Source organism: Aquarana catesbeiana, linkage group LG12 (assembly GCF_042186555.1).
Source record: "Aquarana catesbeiana isolate 2022-GZ linkage group LG12, ASM4218655v1, whole genome shotgun sequence".
NCBI classification, from domain to species: Eukaryota; Metazoa; Chordata; class Amphibia; order Anura; family Ranidae; genus Aquarana; species Aquarana catesbeiana.
This window is the reverse complement of record NC_133335.1, coordinates 52,825,868-52,845,673: the sequence shown is the minus strand read 5'-3', so window position 1 is coordinate 52,845,673 and position 19,806 is coordinate 52,825,868. Positions and strand designations below refer to the sequence as shown.

Genomic DNA, 19,806 nt, shown 5'->3' with positions numbered 1-19,806 from the left:
GGAGTCCAACCCAGAAAGGCTCTCAACAAAGAGGGCACCTGGGAGCCAGACTAAAGCCTCAGGTATAAGGACATCCTTGCAGTTAGGGTTCCCCTGGATGGGCGGGGGGGATTGATCACCCCACTCACGGTAGAAATTGATGGGCCATGGTAGCTACCTGGACCAAAAACCAATGAGAAAAACTGATTCATCCTGGGGGCGGTGGGGGAGATTGCATTATCCCAAAACTTTGCCCTGCTTGGGCAAAACTCTGGTTAATATGAACTTGTGCCCATATCCTTCACACTAAAGTATATACAGTACGTATTCTGAGCGAACAGTAAAAGTACACAAAACAAGGTCTAATTCATCTCTTCATCTTCAAGCATCTTGAAGAAATAAATTTTCATCGTTCACAACAAAGGTAGTAGGCTTTTCATTAAGGCCCCTTTCAGACGGAGCAGAATCCATCAAGCAGATCCACCTGATGACAGGTACGTGTCCACTCCACTATGCAGAGCAGACACAGCTCGCCGTTCTCTATGGGGCAGTCGGATGGAAACGGACTGCCTGTCCCTTTCCATCCAATCTGTTCCAGCGGACGGATGGCAAACGTATCTCCATTTGCCTGTTTTTAGCGGATTGGATGCCAGCGGGTGTCAGTGGACACATGTCCACTGACATCGGCCGCTCCATAGAGAACAATGGACAGTCACTGCGCACCACCTACCTGAAAGAACTATAGGCAAAACTTTGTTTTTTCATTATGGATAGAGTAAGGGAGGGTTATAACCCCTGTAAGGTTTATATTTGTCATCTGTGTCCCATTGTGAAGACTTCCCTTCACTTCCTGTCCCACAGCCAAACAGGAAGTGAGAGTAATTCCCTGCAAATTAAGGGAATCTCTTGGGAACCCCATTGGAACATTTCCCCATCTATTACTTTTCTGGGGACAACTCAGAATTTGGGATTTTTTTTACTTATAACAGTGATAATAACAGTAAACAGAACTATTAGAGACTGTTGCTCTCCCTAACAGGGGCACAGACAGCAATACAAACTCACAGGTGTTCAAATCCACCTCCCCTCTATCCAACACTGAAAAATAAGGGTATACTTGGAGGCCTAATGCACATTAGACATTATAAAAACGCCAGTAGCTTTAGCTGTAGAATGCTGCGTTAAAAAATCGTGAGTTTTGCATTATGCGTTTTTCAGCAAAACTATACTCCCACAAAACCTTATGGTTCAAAAAAGCTCATAATGCTGCATACACACGGTCGGAACTTCCGTCAAAAAAAGTGTGATGGGAGCTTTTGGTCGGGTATTCCGACCGTGTGTATGCTCCATCCAACTTTTTCTGTCTGACTTTCCGCCAGCAAAAGATTGAGAGCTGGTTCTCTATTTTTCCGAAGGAAAAAGTTCTTGATGGAAATTCCGTTCGTCTGTATGCAATTCCGACACGCAAAAAAACACGAATGCTCGGAAACAATTTGACGCATGCTCAGGGGCATTGAACTTCATTTTCTCGGCTCGTCGTAGTGTTGTACGTCACCGCGTTCTTGACGGTCGAAAGTTCAGAGAACTTTTGTGTGACCGTGTGTATGCAAGCCAAGCTTGAGCGGAATTCCGTCGGAAAAACCATCCATGATTTTTCCGACGGAAAAAGAAATTCCGCTCGTGTGTACAGAGCATTAGAGTAATTTTACAGCTGTAAACTCTTCAAAAACCCACTAGTTCTGGGTTTTTTTTCCTGCCAAAAAACGCAAATAAAAGCATATGTGTTCATGGACACATAGGATAACATGCTGGGAAGTTTACTGGCTGCAGAGAAAAACACCTGAAGCCAAAAACAGCACCTGTAAAAATGTCCAGTGTGCATGAGACCTAGTATGTAGATTTGCCGAACCAGTTTAAATTGGTGCCCCTATCTGCTTCCAACCAGCTTGTGTAATGTTACGAGGCAGATCCACTTGGTCAGTACACAACCAGGAGCTCTAAATACAGATCCCATCTGCAGGACCACCCAGAGGAGAAATCTGGTACTGTAATGTAAACATGCTGCAGGAGGTATTGATTGTACCTACTTGACTTTAGCATGCAAACCAGTGTTTGAAGTGTATCTCTAAACGGCAACAACCTTATATGAATATTGCAGTCACATTTTGAGCTTACTTGGGTGACAAGGCATTCCCAGTTGTTTTTTTGGTGGCGGCATTTATTTTCTGCACTTATAGCCAAAGCTGCCTCCTTTCCTGAATAGCTCTGTACAGGAGTTTTCATAAGGTTCACATTCACATTGGCGATTAAGGCCGCTGTAAATTGTAGTGGCAGGTGTCTTCTGATTCTTGCTGTGAGCAGCTAGGTGCAGCCACTGGCCCCATTCACTATGACAGGTCGCTGGTGGCCACAGGCATTTGCGGCTTTCTGCACAGTCAGTGATTACCTGCGGTGATCTCTGCTGGACCCACACAAAGTGCATCCATCAGCGATCACTGCAGGTAATCGCTGGTTAAGAGGACAGCTGCAAATACCTGCAGCCGCTGGCAATCTGTTATAGTGAACGTGGCAGGAGGCCACACCTAGCTGCTCACAGCAACAATCAGAGGATTCCTGACACTAAAATTCGCACTGGACTAAGGCTGGGTTCACACTGATGCGAATTGGGTGCCAATTCGCATGACAGGAGACTGTGACCGGGTCTCAATGGCGCCAGTTTACACAGCTCTGGGGCAACCGTGGAGCGCACTGGAAAAGGGTCTTGCGCGTCTTTGGCTTTGTTTCAGGTGCAAATTCAGGCAAAAATGTGGGCCCGATTCGCACCTGAAACAGTAAACAGAGGCGCACCGGACTCCCTGCTGTGAGCCGTGGCTGCAGCTAGTGTGAACCCAGCCTTAACTACCGGAGTGAACGTAGCCTTAACGTAGATCAGCAGATTCCTGGGTTCTCAGCTATGCCTCCTTTACAACAGTGGTTCTCAACTTCAGTCCTCAAGTACCCCCAACGGCCATGTTTTCAAGTTTTCCTTTACTTTGCACAGCTGCTTTAAATCAATATCAATGACATGGTATTGATAAGAGCTATTTTATCTAAGGGAAGTTCCCAAAACATGGCCTGTTGGGGGTACTTGAGGACTGAGGTTAAGAACCACTGCTTTACAAGACCTAGGTAGCATCCATAAAAAAATTTTAAGCCCGAGTTCACACTATACCGGGCTGCGGATCGCACAGGGGCGCTGTGCGTCCCTGTTCCCCATTTCAGGTATGAATCAGGGCCGATTCTATGCCTGAATTCGGCCCTGAAACAGAGCCAAAGACGCACAGCGTTTTTGTGCAGTGCGCTCCGCAGCCGCCCCGGAGATATGTGAACCGGCTCCATAGGGAGCCAGTCACATTCTCCTACTATGCGAATTAGATGCTGGGAAACGCACATCTAATTCGCATAGGTGTGAACCCGGGCTAAAGGTAACGTGAGAGGACTTTCTGACCAGCAACAACATTTGAAGCACTGCCACAATGGAATCAAAAACAAAATGATTTAAAATGGATTTCCCCTTCAAAGCTGAACTCTGGACACAAAAACTTTCATCCAAACATATTCAATAACAAAAATCATAAATGCACCGAATGCCTGTGCAAGCCCAGTTATTAGCTTGTAAAAGTTGCAGTGATATCATCACTGTGCTGTATATAGTTTGTACAGAGAGTAGAATTGTGGGAGGGGCCCAGCAGGTCCACCCATTACAGGATGCCTGCAGTAACCTACAGGAGGGGCGGAGACAAGACCAGTCACCCTGCACAAGGAAAGAGTACAGCAGTGACCGGTCTTTATTACAGGGAGGTAACGTTTCACACTGGAGTACTGCACAGATCTGGAAGAAATACACAAAGCACACAAAAATTCAAGTAAAAATACACGATGAATGTATTTCGACAATGTTTACCTATCCAGGAGTTCACTTTAAGAGGCAATCCATTTTGTTTCTTTGATCGAATCAAAAAAATTTTGATTGGTATAGATCTATATGCAGGCTGCTATAGCCTAACATCTCTTGAAAACACTAATTTCCTGGCTGTCACAATCACAGATCTGGAACAAGTCAGAACTCCCAGTCTGCATACTTTGCCCAGGTTGTTGACACAAAGTACTGAAGTTTTAAGGGTTCAGTGGTAGCCTTCATCACTGGCAGTGCCATTCTTCCACCACTTTCCTTTTACTGTCTATAGACAGGCCTTGACGATCAGTGAGCCTTTCTCTACACAAAGGGCACGGGTACTTTTAATTCAGCTGAACTTGTGTGGAATGGAATGCGTTTAAAAGGATTGTGATGCACAATACAAAATAGGCATTGTTTATAATCTTCCAAAAACAAAATATAACTACTGGCTTTTAAGCATCGGTGGTGACCCTCACAATGACAGAGGAGCATCGGCAAGTAAGAAATAGACATAGCAAAAGCAAAAGGAGCATATTGTGAGTACAAAACTACCAAAGTGGGGGGAAATGAAGCAGTTATGTCAAATGTAGGCGGTACAGAAAGCTGGACGCAGCAAGTTAATGATCAAAATGTCAACAGTTAGGGTTTTCCTGGCCAAAACCTACATCAGCGACAATGGCCTGCATTCTACTAGGTAGCATGGCATGCTGGGAGGTGTAGTGTTTCAGATGAGTTACCACAGCTTGTCCAAACCTGGTCTTCAAGCCAACTAAGGCAAGTTTATATACACATGGTACGCTCATTCAAATTGTTGAAGTTTATAAATCATACTAGAGTAGCAAACATTCTGTAAGGCCCCATACACACGATCAGAAATTCCGTCAGAAAAAACTTGGATGGTTTTTCTGACGGAATTCCGCTCAAGCTTGCCTTGCATACACACGGTCACACCATAGTTAGAGTAAATGAAGTTCAATGCTTCCGAGCATGCGTCAAATTGTTTCCGAGCGTGCGTGATTTTTTGCGCGTCCGAATTGCATACAGAATAACGCATTTGCGGATAGGAACTTTTTCCGACCGAAAAATAGAGAACCTGCTCTCAATCTTTTGCTGGCTGGAATTCTGCCAGCAAAAGTCCGATGGAGCATACACACAGTCGGAATTTTTGACCAAAAGCTGACATTCGACTTTTGCTCGCAGAATTTCTGATCGTGTGTGTGGGGCATTAAGGCCTCTCTCACACGAGCAGACACCCGTCTGATGGCTGTATTTTCCCGCACAGGAGTTTCATGAATCCGCATGCAGGCTGTCCCATTCATTGCTATTGGAACACAGCCGCTGCTCCCAATTGGACATCCATATGGATACGGGTTCCTGAATGCAGACATTGTGAGTTCTGGGGACAGCCACACAGATGTCAAATTGGGAGTAACGGCTGTGTCTGTGCAGCTTCTGCATCTCAATAGACATGAATGGGACTGCCTGTACGGGGATGCACAGAACACCTGTGCATCCATCTGAGCACATATGGCCGTCACAGAGTTGTATACTTTATGCCCAGTGGCGGCTGGTGCTCAATTTTCTTGGGGAGGTTGCCCCCCCTGCCAAGTGCTTTGTGCCTCAAGCCCACCCTTTTTGAAGCCAATTAGAGCCTCCGGTTCTAACCATGTGCTTCTGAAAAAAACCTATTGCAATCTATGCATCCGACACCCTGCATGTAGATTAGGGGCCGTACGCATGGATTAGGGGGGCAGCGCCCCTAATGGACGGGCCGCCACTGAATATGCCTATGTGAACGAGGCTTAAAAAAAACAGAAATAAATCTCTTTTAAAGGAAACCGGTGCTGAGAGAATTACAGAGGCTGCCATTGCAGGCTTAAAAGAGAAGTATGGGTACCCCCCCCCCCCATTCATACTTACCTTGCTGCACATGTCCCCTGGCGCCTCTGCAATGAGAACTGAGTGATCGAACACCGCCAATCACTGCTTTCAGAGCTCCATGAGGAGAGAGCTGTCAGTCACAGTTTTCTGCTCACTGGAACGCTGAGCTGTGGAGGGGGCGGAGCTGGCCGCTCTTAGGCTCTCAGCGGCTTGCTGAGAGGCTGAGACGGGTGTCAGTCCAGGCACCTAGCAGATCCAGACTCCCATTGTCGGGAGTAACGCTGTGCCTGGACTGACATTGGTGACGCAAACAGAGAACAGACTTCAGTCCGCTCTGCTGAAAACAGGTCACAGGAGAAGTCCAATCAAACAAGCTTTAGGTGGACTTCTCCTTTAAAGTAGAAGTTCAATCAAATCCTATCTAAATTTAAACCTGCTCCCACCCCCATTCTAAGGGCCCCATACTCACTAAATCTAAGGAAAGATGTGTATACTTATCTATTCCTTGGGAGCTCCGGCCATGTGATCAGCTCCCAGCATCGGCTTCAGAGTAGAAGAGGGACAGCCGACAACGGATGCCCCTTAGGAAGGCTATGGGTGATGTCTCTTCTTCACTGAAGTCGACTGCTAGGGAGATCGCGTGACTGGACCGGAGAACCTAGAGAATAGGTATGTATATGTATCTTCTTTTTACAGGGTAGTTAGTATAGGGCTTAGAGCAGGTTTAAGTTAACATAGGACTGAAGCAGACTTCTACTTAAAGCGGAACTAAACCCTCCAGTTTTCAGGCAAGGAAGCTGCCATCTTGGCCTCTGATTTTCAACTGCCATGATGTTGCACATGCATCCCACTGCCCTACAGCTTGCATGTGATTTAGCATTCGAGCTGATGTAGACGAGGCCTAAATCTGTTATATTATTTTTTCCATTTAACAGATGAAGCTGTCCAGCTGCAGCCAATGGCAGCTTAATGGTTTGTCTCAACCCCCTAAAGCTCACCACCCACATACTATCATTGTACAATTTCCTTTAGATCCGCCAACAGCATTGTAGTGAAAGGCCTCATTGAAGGGTCCTTATTCTAAAGTGGATCTGTGCTTTTTTTTTTTTTTTTTGCAGTCTCCATCTCGAAAATGAATTAAGTTACTAAAGTACAAAAATTTTCGTACAACAGAACAAAAATTTGTTTGTCCCTTTGGGAAAATTTCAGACAAGTGCTGTGTAAAACAATCACATTATCGCACGATCGCTTCGAAAGTGGTATTTTTTTGTATGATATTCTGACGTATGTACGGGGCTTGATAGGTACAGCAGTCAGCTTTTATTCATTTGGGTAAAACCTTTATCCCAAAAGGATAAAAAAAAAAAAAAAAAAAAAAAATTCTGTAACTGCTTAAAACTGGAGGTAGGCTTTAAAGGAGAAGTACAGCCAAAGCTTGTTTGACTGTACTTATCCTGTGGATCACAGAAGTGCAGTTCATTCTGCACTCCTGTGACCTGTTTTCAGCAGACAGCGGGCTAGGGCAACAATGCAGTCGTGATCCGCCCACATGCCTGGACCGACACCCAGCTCAATCTCTCAGCGAGTCGCTCAGAGCCTGAGCCAGCGCTCCCACCCCCTCCACAGCCCAGCACTCCAGTGAGCATGGGGGGGGGTAGAGCAGAGAGCTGCTGACTGACAGTGACCAGCTGAGTTGTGGTTTTACCGCCCCCCTGAACACTGACATGCAGTCACTCATGGCTGTGGCAAAAAAAATAAACAGCATATCACTTTCTGCAGCCTTTTCCGATGCCCAACACGCCCAATAATAGAAGTCTATAGGGCTGCACTAAAAACACCCAGAAACCAAATGCACAAGACTGCACTGCGGTAGTGTGGCATTCATAGGGTTAAATCAGGCACCGAGGCGGCGATATATATTGCTACCTGTCAAATGCCCTCTGAAAACTGATCCACTGCAGATAATGCTTCCAAGGGCACCTCTCCTGTGAATGGACCCTAAATCTGTTAAATCCATCTGAATCTACTAGTCCAGCAAATACCATCCTCGAGAGGCTGACAACGCTGCTGTCGAAGAGCGACTATGTAAGACCCCTTTCACAGTGAGGCAGTTTTCAAGTGTTTTAGCACTAGAAATAGCCTATTCTCTGCAATGGGTGTTTTCACACCCGGGGGGACGTTTTGAAAAGTCCTGCAAGCAGAATATTTGGGGCGGGTTGGGAGCACTGTATACATTGGGTTGCATTGAATGGGCAGTGTTTCCGAATTGCCTAAAAAAAGCGATTCAGAAGCGTCGCAACACGGGAGGTTTTAACCCCTTCTTTGGGGTTAAAAGTGCCCTGCTAGTGGCCGAAAAGCGTCGCAAAAGCACCGCTAAAACGAGCAGCGCTTTACTTCGAACGTGGCCATGGCCCTAGAGTGAAAGGGGTCTTACTCTTCCATAGATTATATTGGAGTGAGTGTAGTTGCACCGTGACGAGACCTGTGTTTTTGGCCAATTCACCTTTTAAAAAACAAAAAACAAAAAAAAAAAAAACACACATGCAACCACCAGATCTAGTGGTTGGTAAACGGCAAAATATTATTATAGTATATAATATATATTATATACAATAACTTTTTTTTTTTACTTTTTCATAGAAGACAGCATTTGGACAGGGAATTATTAGGAATCCTACAACCGTTAGACCCCTTTCACACGGGCTTCCGTTGGTCCGTTTTTCATCCATCAGTTGACAGGTGAAAAACAGACATCAATGCATCTCTATGGAAAAATGGATGTAAACGGATGATCATCCTTTTACATCCGCCAACATTCATTTTTTTGAAAACGGATCAAAGCCCTAGTTTTGTTCAGTTAAAAAAACGTAACAGACGAAAAACTGATGAAAACTGGAAACATGGTCTGTTTTTGCATTGGTAGCGAATGTAAAAAAAACAAAAAAAAAAACTGATGGAAAAACAATCTATTTTTTCTTTAAAAAAAGTGACTGAACTGATAAAACAAACAGAGCGCCCTGGTGAAAGGATACAGCTGGGCTGGTTAAGCTTTAAGATTTTTTTTTAATTATTATTATTTAAGTGCAAGCTCCAAATTTTTATCCTGGCATTACTACCTAGTGAATCACTGACCTGGGATAAGCCTGCAAGGAGGGATTTTAAATGATCAGATATGAACCAAGCCACTAAAATTTAATGTAAGTTTTTAACATGAATTTTTAAATCTGAAGCTTTCATTTAAAAATGAATTGGGTTCCCTACCAGGAAAGTCCTTGCTTGGCCACTTCCTGTAATAAGAAGACAACTGACTCCCAATCGCTTTTATGCATGGTCATCCTGTGACAAGATCCACTGATGGAGTTTACGAGGGGCTTTGCTGACACACAATGATCAGGTGTAGCCAGCCGTTGTCACTGTTAGGGAACCCTTATAAACCCTCACATATACGCAGTGAAGTGACTGGCCTCAGGTGATACAGAGATGAAAAATCCTCCTACAAAAATGGTACCTATATAACTGCAGTCTTCTCTACAGCCAAAGTCCAGAATGTACTGTATAAAGCTTGTCTGAGCTGTCAGAAATAAAAGGGGGGGGGGGGATTTTAGTTACACTCTGTAGAGCCCAGAGAGAATGCTGACAGCTGATTGGGGGGAAGGAACACACGCCCCCCCTCCATACAGCACACAGGAACAGAGATGAGGCTGTCAATCAGCTGGGGCTCCCTCCCCTGTCACTATTTTTCTCTTGGTGTCAGGTAAACTTGTCAGAAGCTGATAGGGGAACGAAGCAGCCAGAAATTATACGTAATGCTCTTAATCGAGACAAGTACAAACTATAGAGGGATATGCTTTTTTTATATATCTTGTGTGAGGTTTATAACCAATTTAAGACTTCACTGGCTCCATACTTCCAGGTATGAACTGACCACACTAGGTTTGTGAGATCAAAATGAAAACTGACAGCCCTGGCACTTACTGTGTCAACAATGGCAACATCTGTAATTTCATGAGCACCTGTTTCCTTTACTGGCCCACAGACACACACACACCTTCCTTGTAACATATTAGTAATTTTTCCAGTACATATGGAAATGCTCCATGAAAATAGGACAGTATACTTTGGGCTTCTTGCAGCTTACACCCAGTATTTTTAGGAGAACACTACTAAGGCCTTCAGTGGAATCTTAACCCATTCCCCAGGGCAGTGAATAATATTCGGCACTGGGGCACAGCAAAGGCTCTAATCCAACACATAGATTGGAGCTTAAACTGCATTTCATAACAGAGAACACACATTTACAGCATCTATGCTTCCAGCATGCATTTCATCTTCACTTCATGTGCATTCATGTTCCATCCTCCTCAAACCACAAGCAAACTGAAAGCAAACCTGTGCTTTGTCTATGTCAGGATAAGCAAGAGGTTCTTTTTATTCCCCCCTTCCCCAGCAGCACAGGCTCACCATTTCGGACCTTCCCTGCCACTCATATGCAGCCGCTGGGAGAAAGGAGATTACTTCCAGGTATGGAGGAGCATGTGACTTTCTCCCCTTCCCTCATGTAACAGCTCTAGCAAATCACCAAATAAAAGACGAACACTGCGCCTGGTGGACTCGCCATACATCGGCTCTTCCACTGTGCAATCAGGTGCTGGTCCAATCCGTGATTGTGGTTCTCCAAGCATCAAAGGGGAGAAAAAAAAAAGGTTGACCAGGAAAATCCAGAACGCATTGCATAAAATCCATATCACAGAAACATCACCGTTCCAGATAACAGGATGACAGCAGTTAAAGCAGAATGTGCTTAGTCATGGCGGTTATGACTAAACGTATTCTGCATGAAATGCATTAGCAACTGCTGTCATCCTGTTATCTGGAACAGCGATACTTCTGTGATATGGATTTTCTGAAATACATTCTGGATTTCCCTGGCCATTGGAGTGTGCTCAACCTTTTTAACTTTGATGCTAGCACTAGTGTTTGTCAACTGGCCTGGCTCTATCACATGAGGTTGGGGAGACGGTCCTCAGCCTTGTATACCCTACAGCTAAGGAGACTCCAAGTTTACACTAGGCTTCCTTTCCTGGCTCCCAATGGCTGGAAGGAGCAGCAGTGGAGCAAAAAAAAAGGGAGTATGTGCTGCAGTGGAGGGCGGCATTAAAGTGAACCTGTTGTATTGCTCTTCGTTCCAAAGCACCGGTCACTTGAAGACTGCCAAGGGAGGCACAAATACAGAACACAGGAGCCATACCATACAACCAAGTAGCTAAATGCCAATTTTATAGGAAACAGACATTAGAGATAGATGTAGGCTTCTAAAAATGCTAACTGCCTGACAGTCTCTGGCTTCAATATTTTCTGTGGCACAGAACTGAAACAAGCATGCATCAGGTGAAGTCAGAACCCCTGATCAGCATACTTCTAACAGGCCAGTGAATTCATGTATTGAAGGTAACGGATCAGCATGACAACTAGGCACCAGCATTGATAGACAAATGTACACAATGGCTGACGGCTCACTCCACAAAGCTAACAAACCAGGAAAAGGATCCTTATTTTCAAAAAGTGACAGCTATTTTCAGTTTCAGGTCAATTAGATTTGGAAAGGACAATCGCACTTATCCTTGTGTTAAAAAGCTTTGTGAATTAAGCCTTATGTGTGCCTTTTATTTTTAGAGGAAACAAGTACATAAGGTTTCCACTGACAGTAAATCAATATGATATCAGTTATATATTTTCATGCACATTGGCTACCTGGGATTTGTCCAGCACTGGTACAGTCACCACAACTTCCTTCTGCCGCAGGTCTGTACCAATCCCAAGAGCCAGCGTTTATTCCCTAGATGTCAATGGGAGCATGTTTTCCCCAAATGTCCCAAAAATCCCAGATGGCTGCTGGCTTACAGATTCTACACATATTTATTCACCCTGTTTTACAGCGTCTCCCATTTGCTACTCTGTGTTCAGATATTATGAGGCGCCCAGACTCCTATTTAGAAATTAATATTAATCCTAAACATGGCTGGTAGCCAAAAACGAATCCCCCCCCCCAAAAAAATAAACTGTGTCCAGCACTGTAACCACTTTCTGACACGTCAGCCATACACAACGGTACACAAGACAGTGTGTGTGTGTGTGTGTGTGTGTGTGTGTGTGTGTGTGTGTGTGTGTGTGTGTGTGTGTGTGTGTGTGTGTGTGTGTGTGTGTGTGTGTGTGTGTGTGTGTGTGTGTGTGTGTGTGTGTGAAAAGCCTCTTGAGAAAAAGCTTTAAAAGCAAATAACATAAGAAAAAGAAGAGCTATGGTAGTGGAAATCTGAAATGGAGCAAAATAAGGGAACACAATATTAAGAGAAAATAAAATGCATCCCAGAGTGTATAAACACATATTTAGCCCCATATTGTCCAGGAGCAAAAACAAAAATAATAACAGTTGGGGTCAGAGGGCAGCGAAAAGCTCCCAGCCCTTTAACGTCAGAATTCCAAAGTCCTCCAGAGGGGAATGGGTGCAACAGTTACTTCGCTCCACCCCCCGATAAGTTAAGGTTCCGGCAGGGAAATGCCTGCAAGGAGGGCAAGTTGTTCATTATGCTCCCTGCTCCTCACAGGATACGGGAGACAGAAGGCTCAGTCCGGCCACGTGGCAAAGGAGAGAAGGGTGACAACACACACGACGTGGGGGAGGTCACGAATCCTCCGCTCTCGCTCCCTCCCCCACCAGTGTCTCTCATGCGATGGAGGAAAAGACGAGAGTGGCTCCAGGACATTTATGTTTTTTAACAATCTGTAAAGTGTATTAAGACTGCTTCAGACGCTTGCGTGGAGGGCCCAGGAAAGGGCACTGGGCAGAGGCCAGGGAACGGTAAGCTTCTGCCACAAGGTGAGGATGAGACACCACCATGGATTTCCAGCCAGATGTTTCCATGACATCAGAGGCGTGGCTGTAGGAAGAGAACAGGAGACAAACATGAGAAGAAATAAACAGCGCTAGTTACCAGATAAGCAAATGTCATCACTAACTTTTTCAAACCATATTTAAAGCAGAACTCTGGCCAGCCTATAGACAGTCAAACAATTACATATTCCTAACAAGCTGTGAATGAGCTTTAATCACTAGACGCCCAGTGCCACAGTCACACTACGGCAGATTGGATCGCCTGAGCAAATCGCCGTAGGCCGCTTCCAGACCACTAGGGGGCGCGCGCACACGGCGCAACGACAGAGCCGATGCATGTCCCCTGGTGGCCGCGATGTTCACCGAGCACCCGCGATCGCTCCTGGGAGACACAGAACAAAGGTCTGTCAATGTAAACAGACACATCTCCATTCTGTCAGGGGTGAGGAGACAAATCTATTGTTCGTACTAAGTATAAACAGCGATCGGTCTCCTCCTTCAGGCAGTCCCATCCCCCACAGTTAGAATCACTCCCTAGGACACACATTTAATCCCTTGATTGCCCCCTAGTGTTAACCCCTTTCCCTGGCAGTGACATTTATACAGTAATCAGTGGCTATTTTTAGCTCTGATCGCTGTATAAATGTCAATGGTCCCAAAAAAGTGTCAAAAGTGTCCGATTTGTCCGCCGCAATGTCGTATAATAATAAATAAAATTAAAAAATCGCAGATCGCCATCATTACTAGTAAAAAAAAAGAAATTATAATAAAAAATGGCATAAATCTATCCCCTAATTTTTAGACGCTATAACTTTTGCGCAAACCAATCAATATAAGCTTATTGCGATTTTTTTTTACCAAAAATATGTAGAAGAATACATATCGGCCTAAACTGAGGAAGAAATTGGTTATTTTATATTTTTGGGGGGGGATATTTATTATAGCAAAAAGTAAAAAATATTGCTTTTTTTTCAAAATTGACGCTCTTTTTGTTTATATATGGGAACCCTAAAAAAAGGGCACACGTACCCCCCGGTACAATGGGACTTTATGGGCAAACAAGAGGAAAAATATGTATCATAAAAGTTAATTTATTAGAAAAAATTATAATGTTTAAAAACACATGTGAAAAAATACACAACAGTTTATTGCAGTACATTTGTATAGAAAAAGCAGATCATATGCTCATAATGAGCTGTTTACACATTCCATTGAGTGCAAATTTTCTCCTTTTGGCCTGACATGTTTCAGGAAAAATATCTCTTCCTATAATGCCTCTGAGGAAGAGATATTTTTTCTGAAACATGTCAGGCCAAAAGGAGAAAATTTGCACTCAATGGAATGTGTAAACAGCTCATTATGAGCATATGATCTGCTTTTGCTATACAAATGTACTGTAATAAACTTTTATGTGTATTTTTTCACATGTGTTTTTAAACATTATAATTTTTTCTAATTAACTTTTATGATACATATTTTTCCTCTTGTTTGCCCATAAAGTCCCATTGTACCGGGGGGGTACGTGTGCCCTTTTTTTAGGGTTCCCATATAACCAATGTTATATACTCATTTTTTTTGTTTATAGCGCAAAAAATTAAAATTGCAGAGGTGATCAAATACCACCAAAAGAAAAGCTCTATTTGTGGGAAAAAAAAGGACAACAATTTTATTTTGGAACAACTTCGCACGACCGCGCAATTGTCAGTTAAAGCGACGCAATGCCGTATCGTAAAAAAATGGTGTGGTCAGGAAGGGGGCAAATCCTTCTGGGGCTGAAGTGGTTAAAAAAAGTTTTCACTGACCTCTGTAACTGCAAGTACTGCAAAGCAATTCATCCTTAAAATTCACAACAGATGCATTTGTATTCTGCCAGCCCCCTGCAGGGAGCCTTCCCAGCTGGCAGAATACAATGGTTATTGCTAGCGACTGGGCAGGCACAATCTGCCTGCCCATATAAAGAACCAGAATTCTACTGGTCCCTGTTGAACCGGCCAAATTTCCATCCATTTGAGTCGTCCTCTACCACGTTTTCATGCAAAATGCTGTGCTTTCATGCCAGTGTACAGACAGGAGCACAATCTGGTTTTCCTTCTGTAAACTACACAGAGGAAGCACCATAGAGAGAAAAGATCAGCGACTAATTGCACAAAACAGAGGCTGCCCTGATAAGGCGGCATAAGGGACAAGTTTGTGGGGGAAGAAGCATTAGAAAAATGTACCTAAAGCGAAGTTCCACCCAAAAGGGGAAGCCCTGCTTGTTCGCACCCTCCCCCTTGTCCACTGCCACCTTTGGTACTTTTTGGGGGGGAGAGGGGAGTGGGCACCTGGTTTTGACAGGTACCCGCTCCTACTTCCTGGTAAGATTGCCTCACGACCTACATCAGTTCCGGCCCCTCCTCCTTCCGGGACACAGAGGTCCCAGAGGACAGCACATGTGCAGTAGGAAACAGGCTATGAATCCCTTACTACAGATGCCGGCGCCTTCACCCGAAGCCAATTGATGAAACATCTAAGGGTGCCGACATCGCAGGATCCCTGGACAGGTAAGTGTCCTTATATTAAAAGTCAGCAGCTACAGTATTTGTAGCTGCTGACTTTTAATTATTTTTTTTTTTTTTTTACAGGCTGGAACTCCTCTTTAACAAATTCAATTTTTGAACCAGGCAGGAATGTACCTGGCTGGAGTTTATATTTCATGAACTTTAAGAAGGTTCAATTAAGCTTTAAACAAAAATAACTGAGGCTGATTGGTTTCTATGCAGAGCTGCACCAGATTTTGCACTCTCCAGTTTACATACATCAACCCCTAAATGTAGATTGGATGTTCTGCGTATTAAAAACTATATAAAAAATAAACCAAGCGTTCTAAATATTAACTCATACTGACAATATTATTTGCATTTAGCCGATGACATTCACATACATATTTAAAGTGAAGAACAAAAATAAATAAAAGTATATTAAATATCCTGTAAGGGACACTCACTAGTTGATGAAGTCCACGGCTTGTGTTTTAAGCTGGTCTGCACTGTGTAAATCAGCCAGAATGAGGATCTCAGCGGCGTTCTCCACAGACAGATTGCTGCACAAAGCTTCCTCACACATCACCTTCAGACGTTCCAGGGCGTACTGCAGAGAGAAGCAGAAGGTCTGGCTGAGAAAATATCAATTTCTTCATGGGTGCTGTTCTATCAAGGTTAATGTATTCTAACTTATTTACATAGAACATTTGATTACACTTAATGAAGGATCTGAGCAACAGGTAATATCAGCCCATACCCAGCACAGAAAATGGCGCACTGCACGTTATCTTAAGAGGGGGGGGGGGGTCTTTTTATCTAATTAGCGCCCTGTCTCTTAAAGCTATTCTGAGGATCTAAGACCGGCCATACACAGTGCAAATTTCCTTCCTGCAAACACGTGTTGCAGGAAAGAAATTTGCACGACTTCCCCATCAACACAGACCGTGACGGGGGAATTCCCCCCCCGCCTGGCAATCGTCTTCTCCTGGGGGGGTCACAACTGTAGCAGCCGCTAGCGAGAACCAGCTGAGATTCGAACTGTGTATGGCCGACCTAACTCTTCTTAACGCTGATGTGTAAAGAGTACTTTTGTTGCCCTCTCCCAATTGCAGAGGTTTCCCCTCACTTCCTGTCCCTGTGACCCCCATAACAGGCAGCAGGCCAGGAAGTGAGAAGACATCTACTTACTAAGGCGTCAGACACCAATAAAAGCCATTCAAAAGGTTCTAAATCTTCTCCCCCTCTTCAAAATATTAAAAAGTTTTAACTGAAATTTGATGGTAAAATATCCCTGTCAGCATAGGATTGCCTGTATATAAACACCTGCTGAAAGAAGACTGCATATACTTAATTTTTCAGTAGCCTGTTTCTTGAAAACAAGCCATTGATTGTATTGCTCATTAATCCTCTGCAAGTATTCAACTGGTTAGATGGGCGATTGGTGAATACCTGCTCTATTGTGGATCTTCCCACCAGCTCATACCTTCTGCAGTGATGTACAATAAATGGGGAGAAACTACTGCGAGTGACAGGGGTACAAGTAGGATATATCAGCCAGGAAGGCAGTGAGGTGGCGGTATTTTTTTAAGAAATGGGCTCCTAGAAAGGTAAGTATATGCTGTCATCCTTCAGTAGGTATGTTGTAAATACAAATGACCCTGGGCTGACAGGGTCACTTTATCCACCTCCATAGCACCATATAGTAAAAGAAAAAAAAAAAAAAAAAGTCAGGGACATGTATTTCAGGAGTGCTGTTACTTCAGAAAACACTAGTGTACATGTGAATGGCTGCGATCTGAGGAGTTATTGGAAAGCTCAGATTACAGCCATGATGTACAGAGCCTATCAGAGTAGCTCTGTGACTTATGGTTGCTGTGAAAATAATCACAGTCATCACAAGGGTAAAAATTAGTATTGTTTATAAACATTCAGCTCATTCACAACAGAGAAAGCGCCCCTTCCTTCCTCTTTTGCGAACAAACTGAATAATTGTAAACTCAGAAATGAAGAGAATTGGGAAATGGAAGGTGAAGCCAGGGGAGTCCGTCAGCAAGAATCAGTTTACTCTTACCAGTGGAGTGAAACGTGGTATGCATGCATACAGTGGGTGCAAACAGAAGCGCTGTCAGGTTTGTAGTCCGTACAAATCAAGGGCAGGCAGACTATGAGCAATCATGGACACAGACATACTGCCATTCTGCTAAATTTCTGGCTGCACCCAAACTAGCAGCAGCTAATCAGCGACTATGTTTGTGGCCCTATAGCACAAATGCAGGTGTATTCAGAGGAGCCATTTAGCTACTTCTGAATGCAGCAAACTATCCAACCTCAGGCACCCAGGTGCCACTGATCATTAATGATTGTGGGAGTTGTTTTTTTAAAAGGATGGATCTTAAAGTTCCCATGACCACCAATAAGCGGGACCTTTTTTTAAGCTCTACTTGACACATGTATGTATAATGTTGCAGGACAGAGTAATCATCAGTCAAACTATTACACTGAAAACATGGTTTGGCAAAGAAGGGGTATATACAGGTTGGTATTCAAGTAATTTATGAAAACATAACAGCTGCATGATTACTTACTGTATATGCAACTGGATTTCATTCTGAATCCTATAGCAGATTTACAAACCCCCAGTCTCATTCTCTGATCAAATAAGTCTGCTGAACTCCAGACAGCAGAACACAGGAGTCTACAGATATTTGTAAAAAAAATCCTTCCACCTCACAATTATGTGCCACTTTGTGTTGGTCTATTGCATAAAATCCCAATAAAATACATTTACATTTTTTGGTTGTAACATGACAAAATGTGGAAAATTTCAAGGGGTATGAATACTTTTTCAAGACACTGTATGTTCTATCAAACAAATGCAGCACTGCAATTGTCATTTTCTTGTCTAGGATTTCCAGTTTCTCCTTTATCCCCATAACAATATAAAAATGACAATAAACGTGTACATTGCCATCTGGCTTCCAGGTTTAGGGAGAGCATGCAGGTGCCCTCTGCTGACCCGTACTGTGATTGGGCACAGCACCTGTTTGGCAGCAGATTTCAGCCAATGATTTAGGGTCAATCCTGCTAATTGGCTGTGTCCAATCAAACGCAGAGAGCTGTGTTTTACACAAAACTCTTTGTGCAGTGAACAGCGATCTGGCTGTTTCTCCTCCCTGAAAGCAGGAAGAAAAAACAGCCAGATCAGTAAGTAAAAGCAGAACACATTATACACATTACACATTGTCAGGCACAGAGTTAACCCCTTGATTGTCACTGGATGTTAACCCCCTCCCTGTCAATGCCATTAATACAGTGTCAGTGTACAGTATTAGAGTCACTAGCGACATCAGTATGTATACCATAGTTTGAGGACACAAGAATTTTGACACAAATCAATATAAAACATATTGGGCCTCACACACACACTGCATACTTAAAAATGTATGCATCAGAATGTAGGCGACGAGGAAATCGCCAGGGAAGCATTAGGAATGAACCTTTTTGCCGGCACAAAGAGGATGAGCTGGAGACAGAAGACGGCTGCTTTTTGGCTACAATACCTATTTTAACACACTTTCAAGCAAGGTTACTCTTGTCTTTTTGTTTTTATAGCATTAGTGTGCTTTAAGCGAAGGGATCTGCAATAAACTTCACACATTCTCAGCTGATCCGCGTAAGAAAAATGTTTGTCTAGTTCAATTTAATCACTGTCTCTTCGAATATATCTCTACTTTATAGCGGGCACACCACATCCCTGTGGCTTTCTTAAGACGGCTGAAAGTCTTTTCCTCAAAGAGCTGTAATTACTACAACTTTGTTGCATTATTGACATGGCAGCTAAACCTGTCTGTAGTTGAATTACATTGCTTTTTTACGATCCCTCCTCGTATTTATAACACTGTGGCATGTTACCAGTGCATCAAAGGACTAACGGTGCTTATTTTATTGCTCTATGCTATAAGATCAATCAACTACTTACTAAGTGAGAAATAGACGCCAATAATATGCGACAGGTAGACCACTTAACTACTGTATGTTATTGCCACTTGTTTACTATATCAGAGATCGTTAATGTTTACTTAAAATTAAATAAAACAAAATGCCGTGAAAGGGGGAAGACAGGAAAGACAGACCCTGGTTCTCCTGAAGGTTAAAGTTTTAGTTGATCATAGAAGAACCATGTCTAAGCTTACTTACCTAAAGCTATTCTTAATGTGGACCAGGGGTCTCCAAACTTTCTAAACAGTCAGTTTACTGTCCTTCACAATTTAAGGGGAGCCAGACTGTGGCCACTGGGAGATAGAAATTGTCCTGGCGCCAGTGGGAGGAAGAACGCCCCCATCGCTGGCGCCAGTGGGAGGAAGAGCGCCCCCATCGCTGGCGCCAGTGGGAGGAAGAGCGCCCCCATCGCTGGCGCCAGTGGGAGGAAGAGCGCCCCCATCGCTGGCGCCAGTGGGAGGAAGAGCGCCCCCATCGCTGGCGCCAGTGGGAGGAAGAGCGCCCCCATCGCTGGCGCCAGTGGGAGGAAGAGCGCCCCCATCGCTGGCGTCAGTGGGAGGAATAGCGCCCCCATCGCTGGCGTCAGTGGGGGGAATAGC

General features: G+C 43.9%; 1 protein-coding gene across 5 annotated transcripts in view; it reads right to left on the bottom strand.

The window, feature by feature from the left end:
- Positions 1 to 4,314: 4,314 nt before the first annotated feature.
- Positions 4,315 to 19,806, bottom strand: part of SPOP (speckle type BTB/POZ protein) — an 81,182-nt gene continuing 65,690 nt past the window's right edge. For all 5 annotated transcript variants that reach the window (XM_073607808.1, XM_073607804.1, XM_073607807.1 and 2 more), the window contains exons 10-11: positions 15,673 to 15,815; positions 4,315 to 12,732 (exon numbers count right to left, since the gene is read on the bottom strand). In XM_073607808.1, coding sequence (XP_073463909.1) covers positions 12,588 to 12,732; positions 15,673 to 15,815 — 288 coding nt within the window. In that variant the 3' untranslated portion in view covers positions 4,315 to 12,587. The remainder of the gene's footprint in view (positions 12,733 to 15,672; positions 15,816 to 19,806) is intronic.